The sequence below is a fragment of the Dendropsophus ebraccatus genome, chromosome 5, assembly GCF_027789765.1.
Source record: "Dendropsophus ebraccatus isolate aDenEbr1 chromosome 5, aDenEbr1.pat, whole genome shotgun sequence".
In the NCBI taxonomy this organism is placed as follows: Eukaryota; Metazoa; Chordata; class Amphibia; order Anura; family Hylidae; genus Dendropsophus; species Dendropsophus ebraccatus.
In genome coordinates this window covers 126,994,580-127,016,530 of record NC_091458.1, presented here as the reverse complement: position 1 = coordinate 127,016,530, position 21,951 = coordinate 126,994,580, and the positions used below count along the sequence as shown (strand labels likewise).

Here is a 21,951-nt window from a genome sequence, read left to right as displayed (position 1 = left end):
AGAAAACAGCACACTGAGGACAGAGGTTACAGCTACACTACTTATGTCTTCTCCTCCTCTATATTACACAGGATATCTCCATATTACACTGCTGCTCATATACAATCATCCAGCATCCAGGAACAGAACAGCACAGATCTCCCCCCACACAATGGACTCTTCCAGCTCAGAAACAAACTGCCAAATAGTGACTGACAACTTTTCCCTGACCACCCTTATGTAATAGGGCCAGTGTCCTATTGGAATGTTGCTCATAATATATATTCATGAGCAAAACTTGTAAAGTTCCTATTAAAATTCAATTTTACATTTTTTAAAGATTTTTAAAAGCTGGAGTGGGAACATTTTTTTTCCGACTCCAACTCCTACTCCAGCCAAAACTAGCTCCAACTCCAGGACTCCGACTCCACAGCCCTGGATATATGTAGTGTAATGATTATTTTGCGGTCGTTACATGGTCGTTTAAAACGTTCGCCGGGGTGATCATGACCATACGACACCTACTTTTTTTAAACCTTTTTACGAACGACTGAAAGATTTCTAATTTTACGAACTGATTAGCGAATTATCTTTCAAAGACCAACGATTTTTTTTCGACATGCTGAAAAACAATTTTGAACGACAATATAACGATTTCGCCATTGTCGTTTGCTCATTTACACTAATTATCGTTAACGAGCAGTCGTTGGAGCGACTTTATGAACGATAATCATTCCGTGGAATAGGACCTTAAAGGTAAGGCTCTGTTCACGTCTGCTATAATAGGTTTGTCGCAGATTTCATGCGACTTTTTATTATTTTTATTTTCCGTGATGAATGAGCTCGTCTGATGAGACATACACCAGGCTGTAATATTATGGAGCTCTGCGATACTGTCAGGAATGACGATTGTTATAAGATGACAAGAAGCCGCAGTGTGTGTACAGGCAGCAGCAGCTGGGCGCAGCATCACACAATGACGAGGAGGCTGCACGTCACCGGCTCCCATAATGTGAGACCCTCAGCGGGCGACCCCCCGCACCTCACTCCTCTCACTACTCCTGCGCCACGCCCACTGGCCACTCCTGCCAATCACAGATCAGATCTTACGGCAGCCCCTCTTGCCGCTGACCAATGAGCGCGCCGCTGACATCGCTAGCCCCTGTGCCTGGCAGCACCAGCTGTGTACGCGCTGCGAGTGCCCGGAGGAGAACGGCGGAGAGAGAACATGATGTCGGGGGGAGGGGGGGACCGGAGCTGATCGGGGCTGCCCGCCCGGGACCGGAGACAGGTGAGCGGACCCTCTCAGGACTTCTAGTCACTTATCAGGAGGTATGGCCGCATCTGGTGATGGAGTGCGAGCTGCTGCCCCGTGTTATAGAACCGCCGAGAAGTGCAGTGCCTGGCAGTGTGGATGGGAGGGCAGCAGCAGCGGGGCTCCTCATTGCTGGTCCGTGTATTAGGACCGGGCACCCTGGCAGCGGGTTATGTATACGGCTGGGTGTGTGTATAACCGGGCTGCGGTGTATAACCGGGCTGCTGTATACCCGGTGCCTGGCTGCTGTGTATAACCGGTACCGGGCTGCTGTGTATAACCGGGCTGCTGTGTATAACCGGGCTGCTGTGTACCCGGTGCCTGGCTGCTGTGTATAACCGGGCTGCTGTGTACCCGGTGCCGGGCTGCTGTGTACCCGGTGCCTGGCTGCTGTGTATAACCGGGCTGTTGTGTACCCGGTGCCTGGCTGCTGTGTATAACCGGGCTGCTGTGTACCCGGTGCCTGGCTGCTGAGTAACTCATGGGTACCCGGTGATTGACCAGTTAGTCCCGGCAGTGGCTTCTGCCACCAAGGACAAGGCAGATGCCAGTTTATTGCCCCATCTTGCTTCTCCTCTCACCTGTGATCTGCCCCTTATGCCACCAGCTTCTTGGGCATTTTCTCTATAGGCGGCTTAGTGTCTGGCACACAACCAGTTCCCTGCCCCTCTGTTCTCTCTTGCCCCTGGGCTACAGATAGATTGTCCATTAGCGGCTTCTTTCCCAGGGAGCTGGAGACCATGGGCTGCTTTGGTGAGGCAGCTGGCTGTGGCTCAGGAGCTGCTACATGTTCAGTCATTTGGACCAGGAATTACTACTTGTCCCATATGCAGCGCCAGGGACCAGGGGGGTAATGTGATCCTAAATAGTGGATGTACTGGAGAATATAGCGCTGACCCTATAGAAATATAATTACAGAATATACAGGATAATACAGCGCTGACCCTATAGAAATATCATTACAGAATATACAGGATAATACAGCGCTGACCCTATAGAAATATCATTACAGAATATACAGGAGGATACAGTGCTGACCCTATAGGAATATCACTACATAATATACAGGAGGATACAGCGCTGACCCTATAGGAATATCACTACATAATATACAGGAGAATACAGCACTGACCTTATAGGAATATCACTACATAATATACAGGAGAATACAGCACAGCAGCAGGGGTACTCAACAACTTTTAGTGAAGGTCCACTTACCGGGGTCTATTGTCAGGTGAAGGTCCGAGCTGAACATCAGTAGGAAACGTGTTTTGTTAATTTTCACAAACGTTCAACTATTTACATACAGAATTGCTGCTTATTAGCAGGAAAACTGGCATTTTTTCTCTCTCAACAGCTCTTTGATATTAGGTACAAAGAGGGTGACTGCCCTGGTAGTATATAACCCCCCTGTTGCTCCCCCAGTAGTATATAGCCCCCCTGTGCGCTCTCCCCCTGTAGTATATAGCCCCCTGTGAGCTCCCCCAGTAGTATATAGCCCCCTGTGAGCTACCCCCAGTAGTATATAGCCCCCTGTGCTCTCCCCCTGTAGTATATAGCCCCCTGTGAGCTCCCCCCAGTAGTATATAGCCCCCCTGTGAGCTTCCCCCAGTAGTATATAGCCCCCCTGTGCTCTCCCCAAGTAGTATATAGCCCACCCTGTGAGGTCCCCCCAGTAGTATATAGCCCCCCTGTGCTCTCCCCCTGTAGTATATAGCCCCCTGTGAGCTCCCCCCAGTAGTATATAGCCCCCTGTGCGCTCCCCCCAGTAGTATATAGCCCCCCAGTAGTATATAGCCCCCCTGTGCGCTCTCCCCCTGTAGTATATAGGCCCCTGTGAGCTCCCCCAGTAGTATATAGCCCCCCCAGTAGTATATAGCCCCCTTGTGAGCTCCCCCTAGTAGTATATAGCCCCCCAAGTAGTATATAGCCCCCTGTGCTCTCCCCCTGTAGTATATAGCCCCCTGTGAGCTCCCCCCAGGAGTATATAGCCCCCAGTGCGCTCTCCCTTTATAGATGGCCCCCAGACAAAAAAACAAACAAACCACAACTCACCTAGCACCTCGTTCCCCGCTGCGGCTGTCTTCTTCTCTTCTCCTGTCGGTCCGGCCCCCGGCTGATACGCGCTCTCTGGGGATGTCCCGGGGATTCCCCAGCAGAGCGCACATCAGTGACCTCAGTGTGTGTTGCCGGCCTGTACTTACGGTAGAGCAGGCCGGCGGCGCACACTGAGGTCTTTGGTGCGCGCTCTGCTGGGGAATCCCCGGGACATCCCCAGAGAGCGCGTATCAGCCGGGGGCCGGACCGGCACTGCCCCCAGCCCCACAGGCGTACTGACATCTAAGGACAGTAAGCCTATGGGGCGGGAGGCAGTGTGGTGGGGAGCGGGACCTCCTAACCGCCCCGGATCCGGTCCGTCCCGGGCGGTTAGGAGGTCTGACCATGGGTCCAGACAGCTGGCCTCCGCCAGTTGAGGACCCCTGCCCTATAGGAATATCACTACACATACAGGAGAATACAGCACTGACCCTATAGGAATACCACTACATAATATACAGGAGGATACAGCACTGACCCTATAAGAATATCATTACACATACAGGAGGATACAGCGCTGACCCTATAGGAATATCACTACAGAATATACAGGAGGATACAGAGCTGACCCTATAGGAATATCACTACAGAATATACAGGAGGATGCATCACTGACCCTATAGGAATATCACTACACATACAGGAGAATACATCACTGACCCTATAGGAATATTACTACACATACAGGAGAATACAGCACTGACCCCATAGGAATATCACTACATAATATACAGGAGGATACAGCGCTGACCCTGAATATCACTACACATACAGGAGGATACAGCGCTGACCCTATAGGAATATCATTAGAGAATATACAGGAGAATACAGCACTGACCCTATAGGAATATCACTACAGAATATACAGGAGAAAACAGCGCTGACCCTATAGGAATATCACTACAGAATATACAGGAGGATACAGCACAGACCCTATAGGAATATCATTACAGAATATACAGGAGGATACATCACTGACCCTATAGGAATATCACTACACATACAGGAGGATACAGCGCTGACCCTATAGGAATATCACTACAGAATATACAGGAGAATACAGCACAGACCCTATAGGAATATCACTACATAATATACTGGTGGATACAGCGCTGACCCTATAGGAATATCACTACAGAATATACAGGAGGATACAGCACTGACCCTATAGGAATATCATTACAGAATATACAGGAGAATACAGCACTGATCCTATAGGAATATCATTACATAATATACTGGAGGATACAGCACAGACCCTATAGGAATATCACTACTCATACAGGAGAATACAGCACTGACCCTATAGGAATATCATTACAGAATATACAGGAGGATACAGCGCTGACCCTATAGGAATATCATTACAGAATATACAGGAGGATACAGCGCTGACCCTATAGGAATATCACTAAAGAATATACAGGAGTATACAGCACTGATCCTATAGGAATATCACTACAGAATATACAGGAGGATACAGCGCTGACCCTATAGGAATATCATTACAGAATATACAGGAGGATACAGCACTGACCCTATAGGAATATCACTACAGAATATACAGGAGAATACAGCACTGACCCTATAGGAATATCACTACATAATATACAGGAGGATACAGCGCTGACCCTATAGGAATATCACTACAGAATATACAGGATAATACAGCACTGACCCTATAGGAATATCACTAAAGAATATACAGGAGGATACAGCACTGATCCTATAGGAATATCATTACAGAATATACAGCAGGATACAGCGCTGACCCTATAGGAATATCACTACAGAATATACAGGAGTATACACACTGACCCTATAGGAATATCATTACATAATATATGGGAGAGTACAGCACTGACCCTATAGGAATATCACTACAGAATATACAGGAGAATACAGCGCTGACCCTGTAGGAATATCACTACAGAATATACAGGAGAATACAGCACTGACCCTATAGGAATATCACTAAAGAATATACAGGAGTATACAGCACTGATCCTATAGGAATATCATTACAGAATATACTGGAGGATACAGCACAGTCCCTATAGGAATATAACTACTCATACAGGAGAATACAGCACTGACCCTATAGGAATATCATTACAGAATATACAGGAGAATACAGCACTGTCCCTATAGGAATATCACTAAAGAATATACAGGAGTATACAGCACTGATCCTATAGGAATATCACTACAGAATATACAGGAGGATACAGCGCTGACCCTATAGGAATATCATTACAGAATATACAGGAGGATACAGCACTGACCCTATAGGAATATCACTACAGAATATACAGGAGGATACAGCGCTGACCCTATACGAATATCATTACAGAATATACAGGATAATACAGCACTGACCCTATAGGAATATCACTAAAGAATATACAGGAGGATACAGCACTGATCCTATAGGAATATCATTACAGAATATACAGCAGGATACAGCGCTGACCCTATAGGAATATCACTACAGAATATACAGGAGTATACACACTGACCCTATAGGAATATCATTACATAATATACGGGAGAGTACAGCGCTGACCCTATAGGAATATCACTACACATACAGGAGAATACAGCACAGACCCTATAGGAATATCATTACATAATATATGGGAGAGTACAGCACTGACCCTATAGGAATATCACTACACATACAGGAGAATACAGTGCTGACCCTATAGGAATATCACTACACATACAGGAGAATACAGCACAGACCCTATAGGAATATCATTACAGAATATACAGGAGAATACAGCACAGACCCTATAGGAATATCACGACATAATATACAGGAGGATACAGCGCTGACCCTATAGGAATATCACTACAGAATATACAGGAGTATACAGCGCTGACCCTATAGGAATATCACGACATAATATACAGGAGTATACAGCGCTGACCCTATAGGAATATCACTACACATACAGTAGGATACAGCGCTGACCCTCTAGGAGTATCGGTACACATACAGTAGGATACAGCGCTGACCCTATAGGAATATCACTACAGAATATACAGGAGTATACAGCGCTGACCCTATAGGAATATCACGACATAATATACAGGAGTATACAGCGCTGACCCTATAGGAATATCACTACACATACAGTAGGATACAGCGCTGACCCTCTAGGAGTATCGGTACAGAATATACAGGAGAGTACAGACGTAGTCATAGGCAGGATACCACATCTAATGACTCACCAGTGATGCCGCCTCTGGCTTACACATTCTTTGTCCTCCCTAACTGGTCCCAGACCTCGGAGAGGCTCCTTCCAGCCACAAGTTGTCTCTGCAGAGTTTGCTGTTAGGTTCTTCACTTTTCCATCATTCTCTCCATCTTGGTGCCCCAAGGATTAGTGCCCCAAGGTAAAACCTGCGTTGTTTTTAATGGAACATTAACATAGAATTCTCCATCCAAACCCGTATGGTTTTAAGGACAATAATTTCCAATTGATTTCAGCTAGAGATGTAAAAAAAAATTTTTTTCTGCATTGAAAATAAAGTGACGTGTGACTTCTTCCATGTGGTACCACTTTAAGCCCCCATCAAAACAAAATGAAAACCATGATGGAAAAACACATTGATAACCTTACCAAGATCTGCACTGTGGCTTTAGTCTGTGTGAACGTGCACTTACAGTCCAGCTGAATCCAGATTGCAGCAGCACACACAGAAGACATGAATGTACACCTCACCAGCTGAAAACCACCGCATTGTCCCCAAGTAATTCAGTATATATAGATGAGGCAGAATTATCCAGCTGTTAAAATATGTTGTTTCCACTAGTTGCAACATTTCAACTATTATTTGAAAAATACAACTGAAGCTGAAACTTTGCACCTGGTGGAATAAACACATTTTGTGAACTGGATAACGCTGCCTGGTACATGCCCCTCCTGTGTCACCCTGCTGCTATCCCTAACACTGTGTCTGCCATGCTGCCCACTGGCCCCAAATACCCTGATGCAGAGAGAATAGCAACGTAACCATAGTCACCCCAAAATACTACTGCAATATATACCATCCTGGGAGAGCCACCTTCCTTTGGTGAGAGCCTCCAAACATTACAGTTTACTGGACCTCTGCCAATAGGTACCATTTGGTTGATGCACAATTCCACACGTTCTGTTGATGCCAACATTCGAGAAACTGAACAGATAGGTGCAGGAAAGGCTTTCTATAAGGGTTTGGCTACTGCTGGAACAGTTCCTGTTTCGGCCAGAGATGTCAGCAGAGAGCACTGTGTCAGACTGAAAAGAACACACCACTTCCTGCAGGACACACAGCAGCTGGAAGACTGGAGATTTTCAAATAGAAGTAAATTACAAATCTAAATAACTTTCTGAAATTAGTTGATATGAAAGAAAAAGATTTTCACTGGACAACCCCTTTAAGTCTACTAATATGGCTTTTCAGATATCGCAGAGTGGGATCTGTTATGTTTCTTGGCCCCAGATATATCAGACCCTGGTTTCCCCTGGGACCATTGTAAGGGTACTATTACACAAAGCGATTTTTCGACGATAAACAAACTCAAACGACCGCTATGGAGAACAACCTGAAATCATTCACCCAATTACATGGAACGATGATAGTTACTTATGATCGTTATTGCGTTCGTCCTGCCGTAGCCACTGCATTCGCCGCTACTGTAAACAACCAAACAACATCTTATTACATGCAAACGATTTACAAACGATCAATGATAAAAATAGGTCCAAATTCTATTAAACGACCAACGATTTCTCGTTAGTGGTTTAATCGTTGTCTGCAATTACACTAAACGGTTATCATTCAAATCCAAACGATCTAACGATTTTTCGAACCATAATCGTTCCGTGTAATACAGCCCTAAAACCCGGTCTAAGAGAATGGCTCTTAACATGGAACTATGTGGCCCTCCCTATACTTTTATGTTATGAGCCAGGAATAACCCAGCTGTGTGCATGGTGTTTGCATAGTATGTATGTATATATATATATATATATATACTCAGATAACCTGCATGCTCCCTGGGTTATCGCTGTCATCTCACTGCATACAACATCAGCTTTGGAAAGGAGAGATGACAGTGCTATCTGTCATCCCTGATCTATGTGACATTTACAGCTGGAGTTTACACCAGGGATGCTGGTTTGATTCCTCTTGTTCTTCACAGACAATGCGGCTCCTTTTCTATGTGACTTTTAGACTGTGCGGCAAATGAGCACCGATGGCTCCTTTGTACATATCGCACTACTTTAATATGTGGTTTTGCCCTCTTTTTAGGCTGTGATAAAAGTCTATTGGAACGTCATCTAAAACAACCTGAAAAGCTTCATGACTTTAATTTCATTTCTGTACTATACTTCCAGATTGGCGTTCCTAGGAACCATCATATACCCTATTATTGTCCTATGTAAAGCGGCCAACTATCAGCTGATGGACGAGCAAACAGGTCATGTTTGGCAGATAACAATACGTTGAGATGGCCGCAAGAAAGATCCAGCTGCATCTTAATCGAGTCTTTTAAAGACACTGCAAATGAGTTCTGATCTCACTGATCCAACCCCTTGGTCTGCTGCTTCCCATTGGGCTGTGTCAAAGGATCCTTAAAGGGAATGTACCATCAGTACATTCGCTTTAAGTTTTGCACATGGATAGAACGGTGCTGGCATGGGGAAGCCGGTGCCACGGTCCTCTTCTTGAACCATGTCCTGGTTCCTGCGTACAGCGCCATTCTAAAAAAGGACCGTGACACCGGCTTCCCCGCGCCTGCTCCACACTGTACTGATGGTACATTCCCTTTAAGGTTCTCATACACCTTTTGTCCACCTAAGGTGTATGGTGCTCTCCCAAATGCCTACCAGCACATATCAGTAGTTATAGGGATTGGGTGTGATGGAAAATCACGGTGCAACTCTTTTGTTCTGGGAGAGATAAGCCGCATCGAGAGCTCTCTGACTGCGGCTTACCCCCTCCCCACAGAGAACACAGGAACGCTTGGCCGTGCCGATCATTCCTGCGTGTAGGGAGCACAGGGGCTGGATGGGAGAAATAACTGATAGACGGCCATCAGTGGGGTCATCTTGTTTATCTTTGGCTGATGCATTTCTCCCCAGACTGTAGCCTATACCCTTGTTCACACATGACAGTGAATGGGGTTTAAACAAACAAACAAACAAAAAAACCTGCATTGAATATTAACAAATTTATCAATTGTTATCAATGATGTGAATGCTCCTATTGTATGTCTTTGCTCTCTCTAAACTTTGGACTATGACCTAGTCACTCCCAAGAGACGCTGATATGATTCACCTACAGATACGGGGGTGGTTGGGTGGGGGTTACAGCGTATGACGGTTCACTTCAGCCTCTTCTGAAAACCCATCCCCATAAGAGACCGGGGAGAGACTGAGGGTTATTTGTATGTCGCAGATTAAGAGGGCTGCAAATCCTTTTTATTGTGATGTCACAGGCCGGCTGTACACAAGCTGGAGGAAATCCTCCAGAAAACACGGCCACAATGACAGCGTCTCTGGGGATTAGACGCTTCCACCTTTATGGAGGAGATATTAGGCAGGATAATCTGCGGAAATGGAGGCTGCATTTCTCTAAATGCTTAATGCAATAAAAGACCTCTCCCCCCCCCACGTTGAGAGGGGGATGTAGACTGTTCCTTGTTGCTGGACTAGATGCAAAGTGGAAGAAATAAAGCCAGCTCTGAGATGCCAGCTATTGGGGGTGTTGCCCCTGTTGGTTAATCCTTTTTCTTTGAGATCAACTGGTTTCAGAAAGTTATATAGATTTGTGATTTAGTTCTATTTAAAAATATTGAGTCTTCCAGTACCTATCAGGTGCTGTATGTCCTGCAGTAAATGGTGCTTTTTTTCCTGGTTGACACAGTGCTCTCTGCTGCCACCTCTGTCCGAGACAGGAACTGTCCAGAGCAGCAGCAGCAAATCCCTATAGAAAACCTCTCCTGCTCTGGACAGTTCCTGACATGGACAGAGATGTCAACAGAAAACACTGTCTCAGACTGGAAAAAAACATCAATTTCTTCAGGACATACAGCAGCTGATAAGAATAGGATGATTTGAGATTTTTAAAAAGAAGTAAATTATTAATCTGATAACTTTCTGAAACCAGTTGATTTGAAGGAAAAAGATGTTTGCTGGACAACCCCTTTAACCAAAATCTCCAAAAGAAAGCGTTAAAGAGGACCTGTCACCCCCCGTGCCGGGGTGACAGGCTCCTGACCCCCCCGTTAGGGCCCCCTATACTCACCTGATCCAGCCGGGTCCCGCTTCTGGAGATGGTCGGGAGTCCAACGCTCATAGAGACTCATCGGACTCTCCTGTCATTCTCTATGGGTGTTGGACTCATCTGAGGAGCACGCGCGCCGGGCTGCAGCGGCTGATATCTCGGTCACCCGACCATCTCCAGAAGCGGGACCCGGCTGGATTAGGTGAGTATAGGGGGCTCTAACGGGGGGTCGGGAGTCTGTCACCCCGGCACGGGGGGTGACAGGTTCCCTTTAAGCCCCATATTACACGCTTGCTCATTCCCCGCTCACTGCCGCCGCTATTACACGTGTCGGAGGAGAGTGGCTGAGTCCGGGGAGGGGCTGCCTGGGTAATCGCTAGATCGTCCAGGCAGCCTATAGAGGATAGCGGCGGTCTGCTGCCACCGCTCCTATCCCACAGAGCGACGGCAGCAGATCGTTGCTATATTAGTCGTTTGTCTTTCAACATGTTGAAAGACAAACGACTGCAACGATCAGCCGACATCATTCATGTCGGCTGATCGTTGCCCTGTAGTACAGAAGATGATTATTGGCCGATAATCGTTTTGTGTAATAGGGCCTTTACCCTTCTGTTACCCTTCTGTTGCCCCCTATCAGTACAGAAGGTGTTGGCTGGGTGGGAGGCTATTCACATGTGTCAGAGGGGGTAATGTGTCTTTGTCTTTGCTATGTTTCTATTTTTGTGGCCCACTTATCCCTATTATAAAGCATGTTACAAAATAAAATGATTAATACTTGAGAATAAGAAGTTTATGTCCTGCAGACGGTACATGCATAGCTGCATTACAGGACATGGAGACTGGGTGCTTGGGCTTTGTGGGGGTCCCATCAGTTCTATCTCAGGAAGGAGTTTGTCAGTATCCACCAATCTCAGTAGAATTGGATGAAGCTGGTAACACACCGGTGTTGCTCTGTACAAATAACTGGATACAATGTACCTGAGGAAAGTATATACAAATAAATAAATATTATTATTATTATTGTTGTTATTAAAGTGTCCTTCCAGCTCCCATCTTGTATCATTTCTCTGGCTGGGAATGGGCCGGCTCAGGGTTCTCGTGCAGCAGCGTGGTGTGTAAGGAGGGCTCTGTCTATCTAATGTATATGCTATGTGCAAGGAAAACAGATGACGGCACGCTTTCTTTTTCTAAGCCTTCAGCTGATCTATCACAGTTTAGCTTGTTGACCTGACTTTGTATACATTGGATAGGACATTGTTATGCTGTTTGGCGCTGTCAGTACATGTGGTTGGATATGTACACTTGTCATGACCTCTATCCTTGTGTTTATGATGCAGATTTATTGTACCATCTTGTCTTCATGTCTTACCGTGGTTCAGCGCATTCAGCAGTTCACGGGCTGCTCAGAACACACTGCTAGCACAAGCCTGGCCATTCCCTTGCAGTTCCTGAGCACTAGGTTGGGGTCTATTCACACCTCAGTGTATTTTTTCACTCCGCAAATACGAGTCCGCTATTTTTCATTAACAATCTGCAAAATTCCATGGAGTCTATAATTGTGCGTCCCCACAATGGGAGATCGGCTTATGCTGCGTTTACACAAAGCGATAATTCACCCAATCGATCGTTTAACGATTTTGAAGCAACAATTTGGTTTTTATAAGGATCAGCGTTTAGACAAATAAATCGTTAGAAAATTTGTTAGAAAAACCATTATCGCAATTGTTTTTAAGATCGCTTAAATCTTTGAAAGACTGTTTACACTAAGTGATCTGCGAATTTTTAGCGAACGACCAACATCTATTTGAGAACATGCTGAAAGATCACAATGAATGATTTTTCGCTTGCCGCTTGATCATTCGCTGTGTTTACTTGAGCCGCTTATCGCTGAAATGCGATTGCTATTGCAAAAATTTGAACGATAATTGTTCAGTGTAAAGTTCCAGTGTAAAGTTCCAGTTGTTTAGTGACGCGGCCACTCTTGGAGGAAGGTCTTGACGATAACATGATGCAGTACACAGTAGTAAAATCCCACATTGGCACGTGCCGTTTTGGCGAGATTACAGTGTGGTTTTCACTGATGGTTTCAGCTGTTGTTGGGTAGTTAACAACATGCCAGTCATGGCAGAGACCGCAGTGTAAAGGCGTATGGGTAGCAGTGTGTTCCAGTGCTGCGATGTGACCCTTTCCCACAGGACACAGCGATTCCTGCAGCTCTGCCATGGATGGAGAATCAGCCACACATCAATTCTCTTCGGAGCAGCTTTAAAGTATTACACAGTCAATTAGGGAGCGAAATAAAATCTCAGAACTCTAACCCGGGCAGTGTGCGCCAGCTGTAGCCAAACCTTCAACACCATGTATTGCTTCCAGTACAAAAGGGCTGCGTTTTATTCTTATATTCTTTGTTGTGTACTTATTAGACAGCACATTTGTGAGCAGACACTGATCAGCCATAACATTAAAACCACCGATAAGCGAAGTTAATAAGCTTCATTATTTCATGACAATGACACCTGTAAAGGGTAGAATACATTAGATGAAATATGAATGATCTCTTCTTGAAGTTGCCGTGTAGTAGGGATAATGGACATGTGCATGGGTGGCAAAGCACAGCTAAATGGCTATGATAGAAAGATGACAGGACAGTACATTACAGTAGAATGCTCGGTATTTAAGTCCTGGTGGCTGGAGAAGTTGGATCCAGCCCTAGGGAGTTGTGGAAAACATTAATACAGCCATAGGCTGTTTCTATGTTTTCCAGTCAGCGCTGGGGCCGCATCCAACGTCTCCAGCCACCAGGGGTCAAATACCGAGCGTTCATGATCTGCCAAATCGGAAAGTTCAGCAAGTTCGCTCAACACTAGTTAGCACCTTCTTTTGTTTCATTCAGTGTTATGTGGTTTTCCTGTGAAGTGTCCGACAGAACTACCATCTATTACTCTTAATGGAGAAGGTTTTTTTTATTTCCTTCAGATAAAATGATGCCCCACAATGCATAGCTGTAGTTATTTAGAAAGAACGGAATAGTGGTATATTGCGCTAAGAGGTCTTAATCCTGATTCCAAGTCTATCTTTGCCTTTCACATTCATATGCAATACTGTAATGCAGTGATGTTTGCCAAAGATTGCATGCTTGTGCAGTGTTGATATGGCCGGACAATGCACAAGTGCGGCCAGGAAGTGGACAGATGGCAGTCAGGACCAAGGAGTACATGGCCGTGCTACAAAAACATGGTCACTTCCCCCCCTCTCTTGTCTCCAGGTCAGGTGTGGTTTGCAGTTAAGCTCCATTTACCTCAGTGGAACTTAGTTTGAAACCCCACCCAATCTGGAGACAAGAAAGGGAAAAAAAAGTGGCCATGTTTTTGTAGCACTGGAAAACCCCTTTAAGGGACAGGGAACACCCCCAGTGCACCAAACTACCTGTCATTTGTAACATTGCACAGAAACAGCACAACCCACCCGAAAGACAAAGCGCTGGAATCAGGATGAAGAGCACTACAAGACCATAGCAGCAGGTTGCTACGTAAGACCCTTTAATCTGCTACTTATTTCATGCTGTGGATTTGAGGGTGCTGCTATTTAGTATACCTCCAGTGATTATTGAGTACTTTGCACTAGAGTCATTTTTGTTAAATATGCATCAGTGTAAACTTTGCTGCAGGAATATGTTTCCGAGCTCCTGTTCTCATCGCTCCATGTAATTCTTTAAAAGGAATCAGAAGAGATGGCGATCAGTCAAATGTTTCTTTGGCCAACAGCTATCACATGTGCATAGACACCTCAGCCCTATATACACTGTATTTTAAACACTAATTCAGTGAATTCAGTGGTGGAGTGTCAGCGTACGTCCTCTATTCTCTTTAAAGTGTCACTGTCATAGAGACATGTCAAAAGTTTTGATCGGTCCAGGGCTAGGTCTAAGGGTACTATTACAGGGAACAATAATCGGCCGAATCGGCCCAATTATCGCTCCATGTAATAAATACAATGATCAGCCGGTGACAACGATCATCGGCTGATCGTTGATATAGGTTCTGACCTATTTTCATCGGATATACATTACCTATGCATGCTCCAGGGCTTCTCCTCGGGTCCCGCTCGCTCTAGCTTCAGAGCGGCCTGTCAGCTTACAGGCCGCCCGGCCAATCACAGACTGCGGCGGTCCCGGCCTGTGATTGGCTGAGCGGGCTGTCAGCTGACAAGCCACTCTGAAGCTAGAGCGCGCGGGACCTGTGGAGAAGCAGACTGCAGAAGCAGCCCTGGAGCGTGGATAGGTAATGTATGTAGTTTAAACAAGGGCTGCAAAGACATCGGTAACAATGTCCTTGCAGCCCTTGTTAAACGATTATCGGGCCATGTAATAGGCCCAGTAAACGAGCGACAAGCTAGCAGATCAGCGCTTGTTTACAGGTATTATCAGGCCCGCATCGGCCCGTGTAATATCACCCTTAGTGTTCAGCCCCATTCTGATAGGGAGATAGAGTCGGGAGAAGACCACGCTGCAGTGCGTCCTCCCCCAGCTCTGTGTCATGTGATCAGTCGGCTCCATAGAGCTCCATTATAAGTTTGACTGATGACATGACACAGAGCTGGGAGAGGACGCACTGCAGCGCATCTTCTCCCGTCTCTATCGCCGATCGGTACGGGTCTGAACACTCAGACCTGGATCGATCAAAACTTTTGACATGTCAAAGGTTCTGTGAAGTGACAGTGGCAATCTAGATTGATAACTTTACAAGGGGGAAAAAGATGTTTTATAACTCCGTGCAAGGGGTGGCAACTAGTGATCGAGTCTAGACTAGTAACGGCTATCTGCCTGTCAGCTCGCAGTGCAGGGATGATTGACCGGCAGAGAGGTACTAATGGATCTCTGCATGGCAGACATCCCTGCGTGCTGACAGGCAGAGAGCGGTGACTAGTCACGGGCAGCTCCCTGCCAAGATGACTAGTTGCTGCCCCTCTCCCGGCTTTGCGTAGCATAGCAAACCATCTTTCTTCCCGATGTAAAGCTACGGCTACAGCACCGGCTGGTAGGTTCGGCAAGCTGCACAGTAGATCTATACTGGGTAGCTGGGAACCATATCGGCACAATTGTGCTTTTTGGTTCCCTTTAATGCTAGTTTTAGGATGAAGATTTATTATCTTTGTAATAGGTGAATAAAGTCATAGCTAGGCTTTCCTTCACACGGGGCAAAGAATTATTTTGCTGTCCTAGTTTTGTACCTAAATACCCATAAATACATCTACACTCCAGAACTAAGCACAGACTGTGGGATGCAGAATAGAAGTGGATGGAGCAGGGGGGAACGTGTGGGAATTATCTAACCATAGAATTGACCCTCAGCAAAATGGGTAGGAGGTTGACTAGGTAAATAATGATTAGAGTTCCAGGCTACTACCTGTATGTCTGTAGGGATCAGTAGCTGCTCCTGCCTCCTCTAGTCCTGCATGCCTCTCAGACGCTGCCTTCCCCGGAGGAGCGGCCAGCTCTCCCTGCCATGGGGACAGCTGTGTTTGATCAGATCTGTTTTGGGTTGGGAAGAATGTCTAAACAAAATGATCCTATTGCTTAGAGGACAGTCCATGGTGTGTATTCTATGTCCCTGCCACGCAGTCAGCTCGCTTTATTGTCTACTCCACTTCCAGGATGAGAATTTGCCAGTGTTAATGGCAAATACATTTGTGGAAAAACTGAGCAAGTTGGCTGTGTGTGAGAAGTACCAGTGTTGTGGTTCAGGGAGGATTCTAGTAACTCTGCCTGTGCTCAGACGTCCATGTAGCACAGGGGCAGGAAACCTTGGCTCTCCAACTGTTGCAAAACTACAACTCCCATCATGCCTGGACAGCCAAACATGGAGTTGTAGTTTTGGCACAGCTGGAGAGCCAAGGTTCCCTGCCCCTGATGTAACAAATTCTCTTATACAGTGGGTTGAACTGGAACTAGGGAGCAGAGGTATAGAATAAAGCTCAGTAACTAAGGATTGAAGTACATCAGGCTACATTTTTAGGCACAGCCTTGTACTCGCTGTTCACATTGCACCATGACCAAAGTAATAACTAAGAATAATTTAGTTTATTGCTGTATGTCATGTTCTGCAGCACAAGGATATAAAGAAACTGTAATCCAATGTAAATCTAGATTAGAGGAGACTTCTAGTGAACACACAGGATGTATCTAACAGGGTATATAGTAAAGTCTCAGGACTACAGAACATATATTTAACACAATAGAAAACGATCAGGTGCAGGATATCCAAAGAGAGAAAACCAACCAAGTCAGGACAAAGCTCACCAGTAAAGATGAGTGCAATTGTAGCATGCTCAAGTGTGATGGTTCTGCATTGGATTACCAGTGGCTGAAGAAGTTGGATGCAGCCTTAGGGAGTCCTGGAAAAATGGGTAGAGCCTATGGCCTATGATTGGACTACAACGTTCAGCAGGCTAAGGTTCAAAAATGTAAATTAAAAAGTGTTTCTAGGTTTATCAGACTCCTTCCTCAGGCACAATTCATAAAACAAATAATTAGAAACCCCCCACAAACCAGCGGGATGCAATTAATGTCATTTAATTAAAAATTACAATTCAAAAGTTCACAATGAATAAGGACTTAAAATGACCCATAAGTTAATTTGCATAACCAGGGAAATGATGGAAAATCGCTGCCTGACCCCTTTGTTCTCAAAGAGTTAGGGTCCTATTCCACCGGACGAGCAGGACATGATCAACGACGTAAACGAGAGCCGATCTGCTAGATCGGCGCTCGTTTACTGGGCCTATTCCACGGCCCCGATGATCGTGAAACAAAGGCTGCAGGGACATCGTTACCGATGTCCTTGCAGCCCTTGCTTCATACATTACCTGTCCGGGCGCAGGTCTTCTTCTCCCGGACCCGCGAGCCGCAGCAGCTTCGGAGCGGGGCTGTCTGAACTGACAGACCGCTCAGCCAATCACTGGCCGCGGCGGTCCCGGACAGTGATTGGCTTAGTGGTCTTTCAGTTCAGACATCCCCACTCAGAAGCCGATGCTGCCGCGCGGGACTGGGAGAAGAAGACGACCTGCGGCCTGGACAGGTAATGTATGGTTCTGCTGAAATCGTCGGTCGCCACTGCGCACCTCTATTCAACCATAGCGATGCGCTGGTGGCGAACAACGATTTTAGGTCTGAACCTAAATGAACAATCAGTCGATGACACGATTATCGTCTGATCGTTCTCTATTCCACGGAATTCCCGATTTGGACGATTATCGCTCCTGTAGAATAGGCCCCTTAAGCCGCAGTCAGAGCTCTCTGACATGTTCAACACAGGAACGCTGAAGCCGTGCTGAATGCCCCCCTCCCACACCCAAAACATACAGTAAGGGTATATTCACATGAACGGGCTCGCAGCGAGATTCTCGCTGCGAGCCCGGCAGGTCCTGGCAGTTCCCATACACTACATACTTGCTGCGGTCTAAACGACCGCAGCGAGTATGTAGTTCTGCCGCCCTTAACCCCTTCTGCTCCCGGCCGGCTCCCCCGCTGTAAGCATACATTACCTGTCCTTGCTGCACGGGGTCCCGGCATCCTGCTCTCCCGTCCGGCCAATTAGTGTGTTGCCCAGCCGCAGCCACTGATTGGCCGGACGGGAGAGCAGGACGCCGGACCCGTGCAGCGAGGACAGGTAATGTATGCTTACAGCGGGGAGCCAGGCGGGAGCAGAAGGGGTTAAGGGCGGCAGAATTACATACTCGCTGCGGTCGTTTAGACCGCAGCAAGTATGTAGTGTATGGGAACTGCCAGGACCTGCCGGGCTCGCAGCGAGAATCTCGCTGCGAGCCCGTTCGTGTGAATATACCCTAAGGCAAATTTAGATTGTGAGCTTTAATACAGACAGGGAGCAGTTGGCGCTATACACATAAAAGCGTTATTATTATTTTCAGACTCTTGCTGTTTTTGTGTTTATTTTACTTTAGTACTAGGTTTAGGAGACCAATATAAGGTATATATAAAAGATTTCTTTTAATCCTTAACCTACAATTTCACTGCTGGTAAGATCCAGTTGAAAACATTTGAGAAACACTGCTATAAAGGAAAGCTTGTACAATTTCTAAGGCCTGGTATCTGCTTGTACAGTACTAATGCGTCTGTTCTGGTCCCGGAAAGCATATTCCCTGTATGGCTACCTGTTCCAAGAGGACACAGATGCAACAATACGAAAAATGCTTATTCACTACTTGCAACTTGTGATCAGTTTATAGCGCTCAGCAGTGAGATAGAAGAACCATCATATATTACCTATATGTTTTTAGAAGTTTCTAAACCCAGAAAGTCATTCGGTAGTTACATCAGGGTTACATCAGGGTATCTAGCTTTTCCTTCTGATAGGGTTTTAATAGCGATGATTATAGCAACAAGTCTGCACCTTGAAAAACGTAAAACAAAAAATATTTAATATGGAATCTTTTCTTAAAGGGGAAGTCCAATGAATTTATTTTTCTTTCAAATCAGCTGGTGTCAGAAAGGGCCAGAAATTTGTAGTTTACTTCTGTTAAAAAATCTCAAGTCTTCCAGAACTTATTAGCTGCCGTATGTCATAGACATTTAAGACATAGGCCCCGTTCACACTGAGCATGATCGTAGGAATTCCACGGCGGAGCTCTCCGCCGCGCTCAGTGTCTCTGTGAGTGAAGGAGAGGGCGCACGCGCGTCCGCTTCCTCCCCGCTCCGCTCTAAGAAATGGCATGTCATTTCTTTGAGCGGAGAGCGGCGGTAGCGGAGGAGCACGTGCCCTCTCCCTCACTTACAGTGAGACACTGAGCACGGTGGAGAGCTCCGCCGTGGAGTTCCTACGATCTTGCTCAGTGTGAACGGGGCCATACTGTACAGCAGCTGACAAGTACTGGAAGACGTGAGATTTTTTTAATAGAGGTAAATTACAAATTACCAGTTGATTTGAAAGAATTTTTTTTTCTGCTGGAGTTGCCCTTTAATGGTGCTTTTAGACGGAGCGATAATTCGCAGGATTAACGATTTTGAATGAACGATGTGTTTTTTATAACGATCAGCGTTTAGTCGGAACGATACATCGTACGGAAAAATCATTTTGCGATTGTTTTGCGATCGCTTAAGCCTATCTCACACATAGGTTAAATCGGTGAACGACTGTTTAGACGGAACGATCTGCAAATTTTTTACGAACGACGAACGACAATTTAAGAACATGTTGAAAGATCAAAATGAACGATTTCTCGCTCGTCGCTTGATCGTTTGCAGCGTTTATACGTACGATTATCGTTCGAACCCGATCGTTATCGCACAAATTCAAACGATAATCGTTCTGTCTAAAAGCACCATAAGGCTTATCCCCATCTATTTAAGCCGGGCACACCTATAGACAAAGTAGTTCACCATAGCAAATCTACTTTTCATAGCTGGACAGAGAAATGTTATATGCATGTGCCTTTCTGTGCCCAGTTCAGGTCGTTACCCAGTTGAGCCATGATGCCAGTTTTCAGGTATTACTGTAGTGAATATTATAAAGAAATTAATGCCATGTGACGCCATATCTAGGGAACATGTCAAATGTGTGATGACCAGCAATGCTGACAGCCGAGTGATCCTTTTTGTGCCCTATGAGTCACTGAATACACACCTAGCTCTGACGATCAGTACAATACTGTAAGTAACGTAATATACCTGCATCACTTGTGTTCCAGCAATGTGTCATTCTTTGAATAAACCCCATTGCCTGCATGTCACACGTACTGTTGCTTGGTAGCAAGTATTCCAGTGTGTACCAATGATTGCCGCCCAATGAAATTTCTTTTTATATAATGCAATCAGAAAAAGATGCTGAGTCTTCCTCCGTGTTCATAGTACATATGTAACCAGTATATTCAGCTTGTCAGTGTTGTATGCTTGTGATTTTTTTTCACTTAAGTCCTAATGTTAAACAGTGGATATTTAACCCATTGTTCCTTGTGGGAGCGATACGTTGTATACACCAGCTGACATGATTTGCAGTAGGGACGGATTTCCCGGAGTCTTCTCGAATGATTACACCTTGGCCATGCATATAAATCCATGGGAACATATTGGCAGCTGTTGTGTCATCACATCCCATATGATTCAGTGTTACAGGATAGAGCACTAAATGTTGGCTCTGACAGCCCCTTTGCTTTGGGCGTTCTCCAGACTGAATGGTTTTCATACTATCATAGTAACTCGCTTCTCTGGAAGCCCTATTAGAAGGGTCAGTCACTTTATAGTTAAATTGTTCAGAGTACAGTATTAGTAAATGTATACGCTGCACTTACTGACAGTAACTCCCCGTGTGTCTTGCCACGCTGATGTCAGGCACTCCTCCTCCAGGTTGTGCCGTCATGGTCTGTATGCTGAATGGTGATCTGTCCATATGATGTACGAGCACGGAGGATCATGTGACCATGCTCCTCCATGCTCAACCACCTTATGGACATAATCCCCATTCAGCCTAAAGGAGGGGAGTCTGATATTAGCTTTATGAAGTACACAGGGAGCTGCTGTCAGTAAATACAGTGAATACACGTACTAATACTGTACACTGAGCAGTTGTACTATAAAGTGGCCAACCCCATTAAAGTTCTCTTGTTAGGTCTGCCCAAAGGCTCCCATGCTGTGCACATATTGAACGGGTACTCCAGAGTTTTAAAATAAACTGGTTTAAGAAAATTATACAGATTTGTAAATTACTTCTATTTAAAAATCTCAAGTCTTCCAGTACTTATCTGCTGCTGTATGTCCTGCAGGAAGTGGTGTATTCTCTCCCATCTGAATGTGCTCTCTGCTGCCATCTCTCATTGACAGAAACTGTCCACAGCAGGAGAGGTTTTCTATGGGTATTTGCTTCAGCTTTAGACAGCATCTGTCATGGACAGAGATGGCAGCAGAGAGCACTGTGTCAGACTGAAAAGAATACACCACTTCCTGTAGGACATACAGCAGCTGATAAGTACTGGAAGACCTGATTTTTCTTTCTTTTTAAAGAAGTAATTTACGAATCTGTATAACTTTCTGACACCAGTTAATTTGATTTTTTTTCTTTTTTTCCAGAATACCCCTTTTAAAGTAACCTTTCTGGTGAAGGCACACCTTGTGGTTCAGAAGTCTAGTCAGTGACTTATATGTAAACAGGAATTACACATATATAAAGTCATGGTTTAAAAGAAAAGTCTTCTGAAATGTTATATAAAGTCAAGTGAAGGAGTAGTAGATACTTGTAGCAAACCTCCAGTTGATAAACATATATCTAACC

At 45.4% G+C, this 21,951-nt stretch overlaps 1 protein-coding gene across 3 annotated transcripts in view; it reads left to right on the top strand.

Moving 5' to 3' along the window:
* The first annotated feature begins 1,033 nt into the window (after positions 1 to 1,033).
* Positions 1,034 to 21,951, top strand: part of TPST1 (tyrosylprotein sulfotransferase 1) — a 60,783-nt gene continuing 39,865 nt past the window's right edge. The window contains exon 1 of one of the 3 annotated variants that reach the window (XM_069971197.1): positions 1,034 to 1,270. In XM_069971197.1, the coding sequence (XP_069827298.1) occupies positions 1,114 to 1,270 (157 nt within the window). In that variant the 5' untranslated portion in view covers positions 1,034 to 1,113. Of the gene's footprint in view, positions 1,312 to 21,951 lie in introns of all 3 variants that reach the window. The other 2 variants (XM_069971196.1, XM_069971198.1) reach the window with 2 other exon arrangements.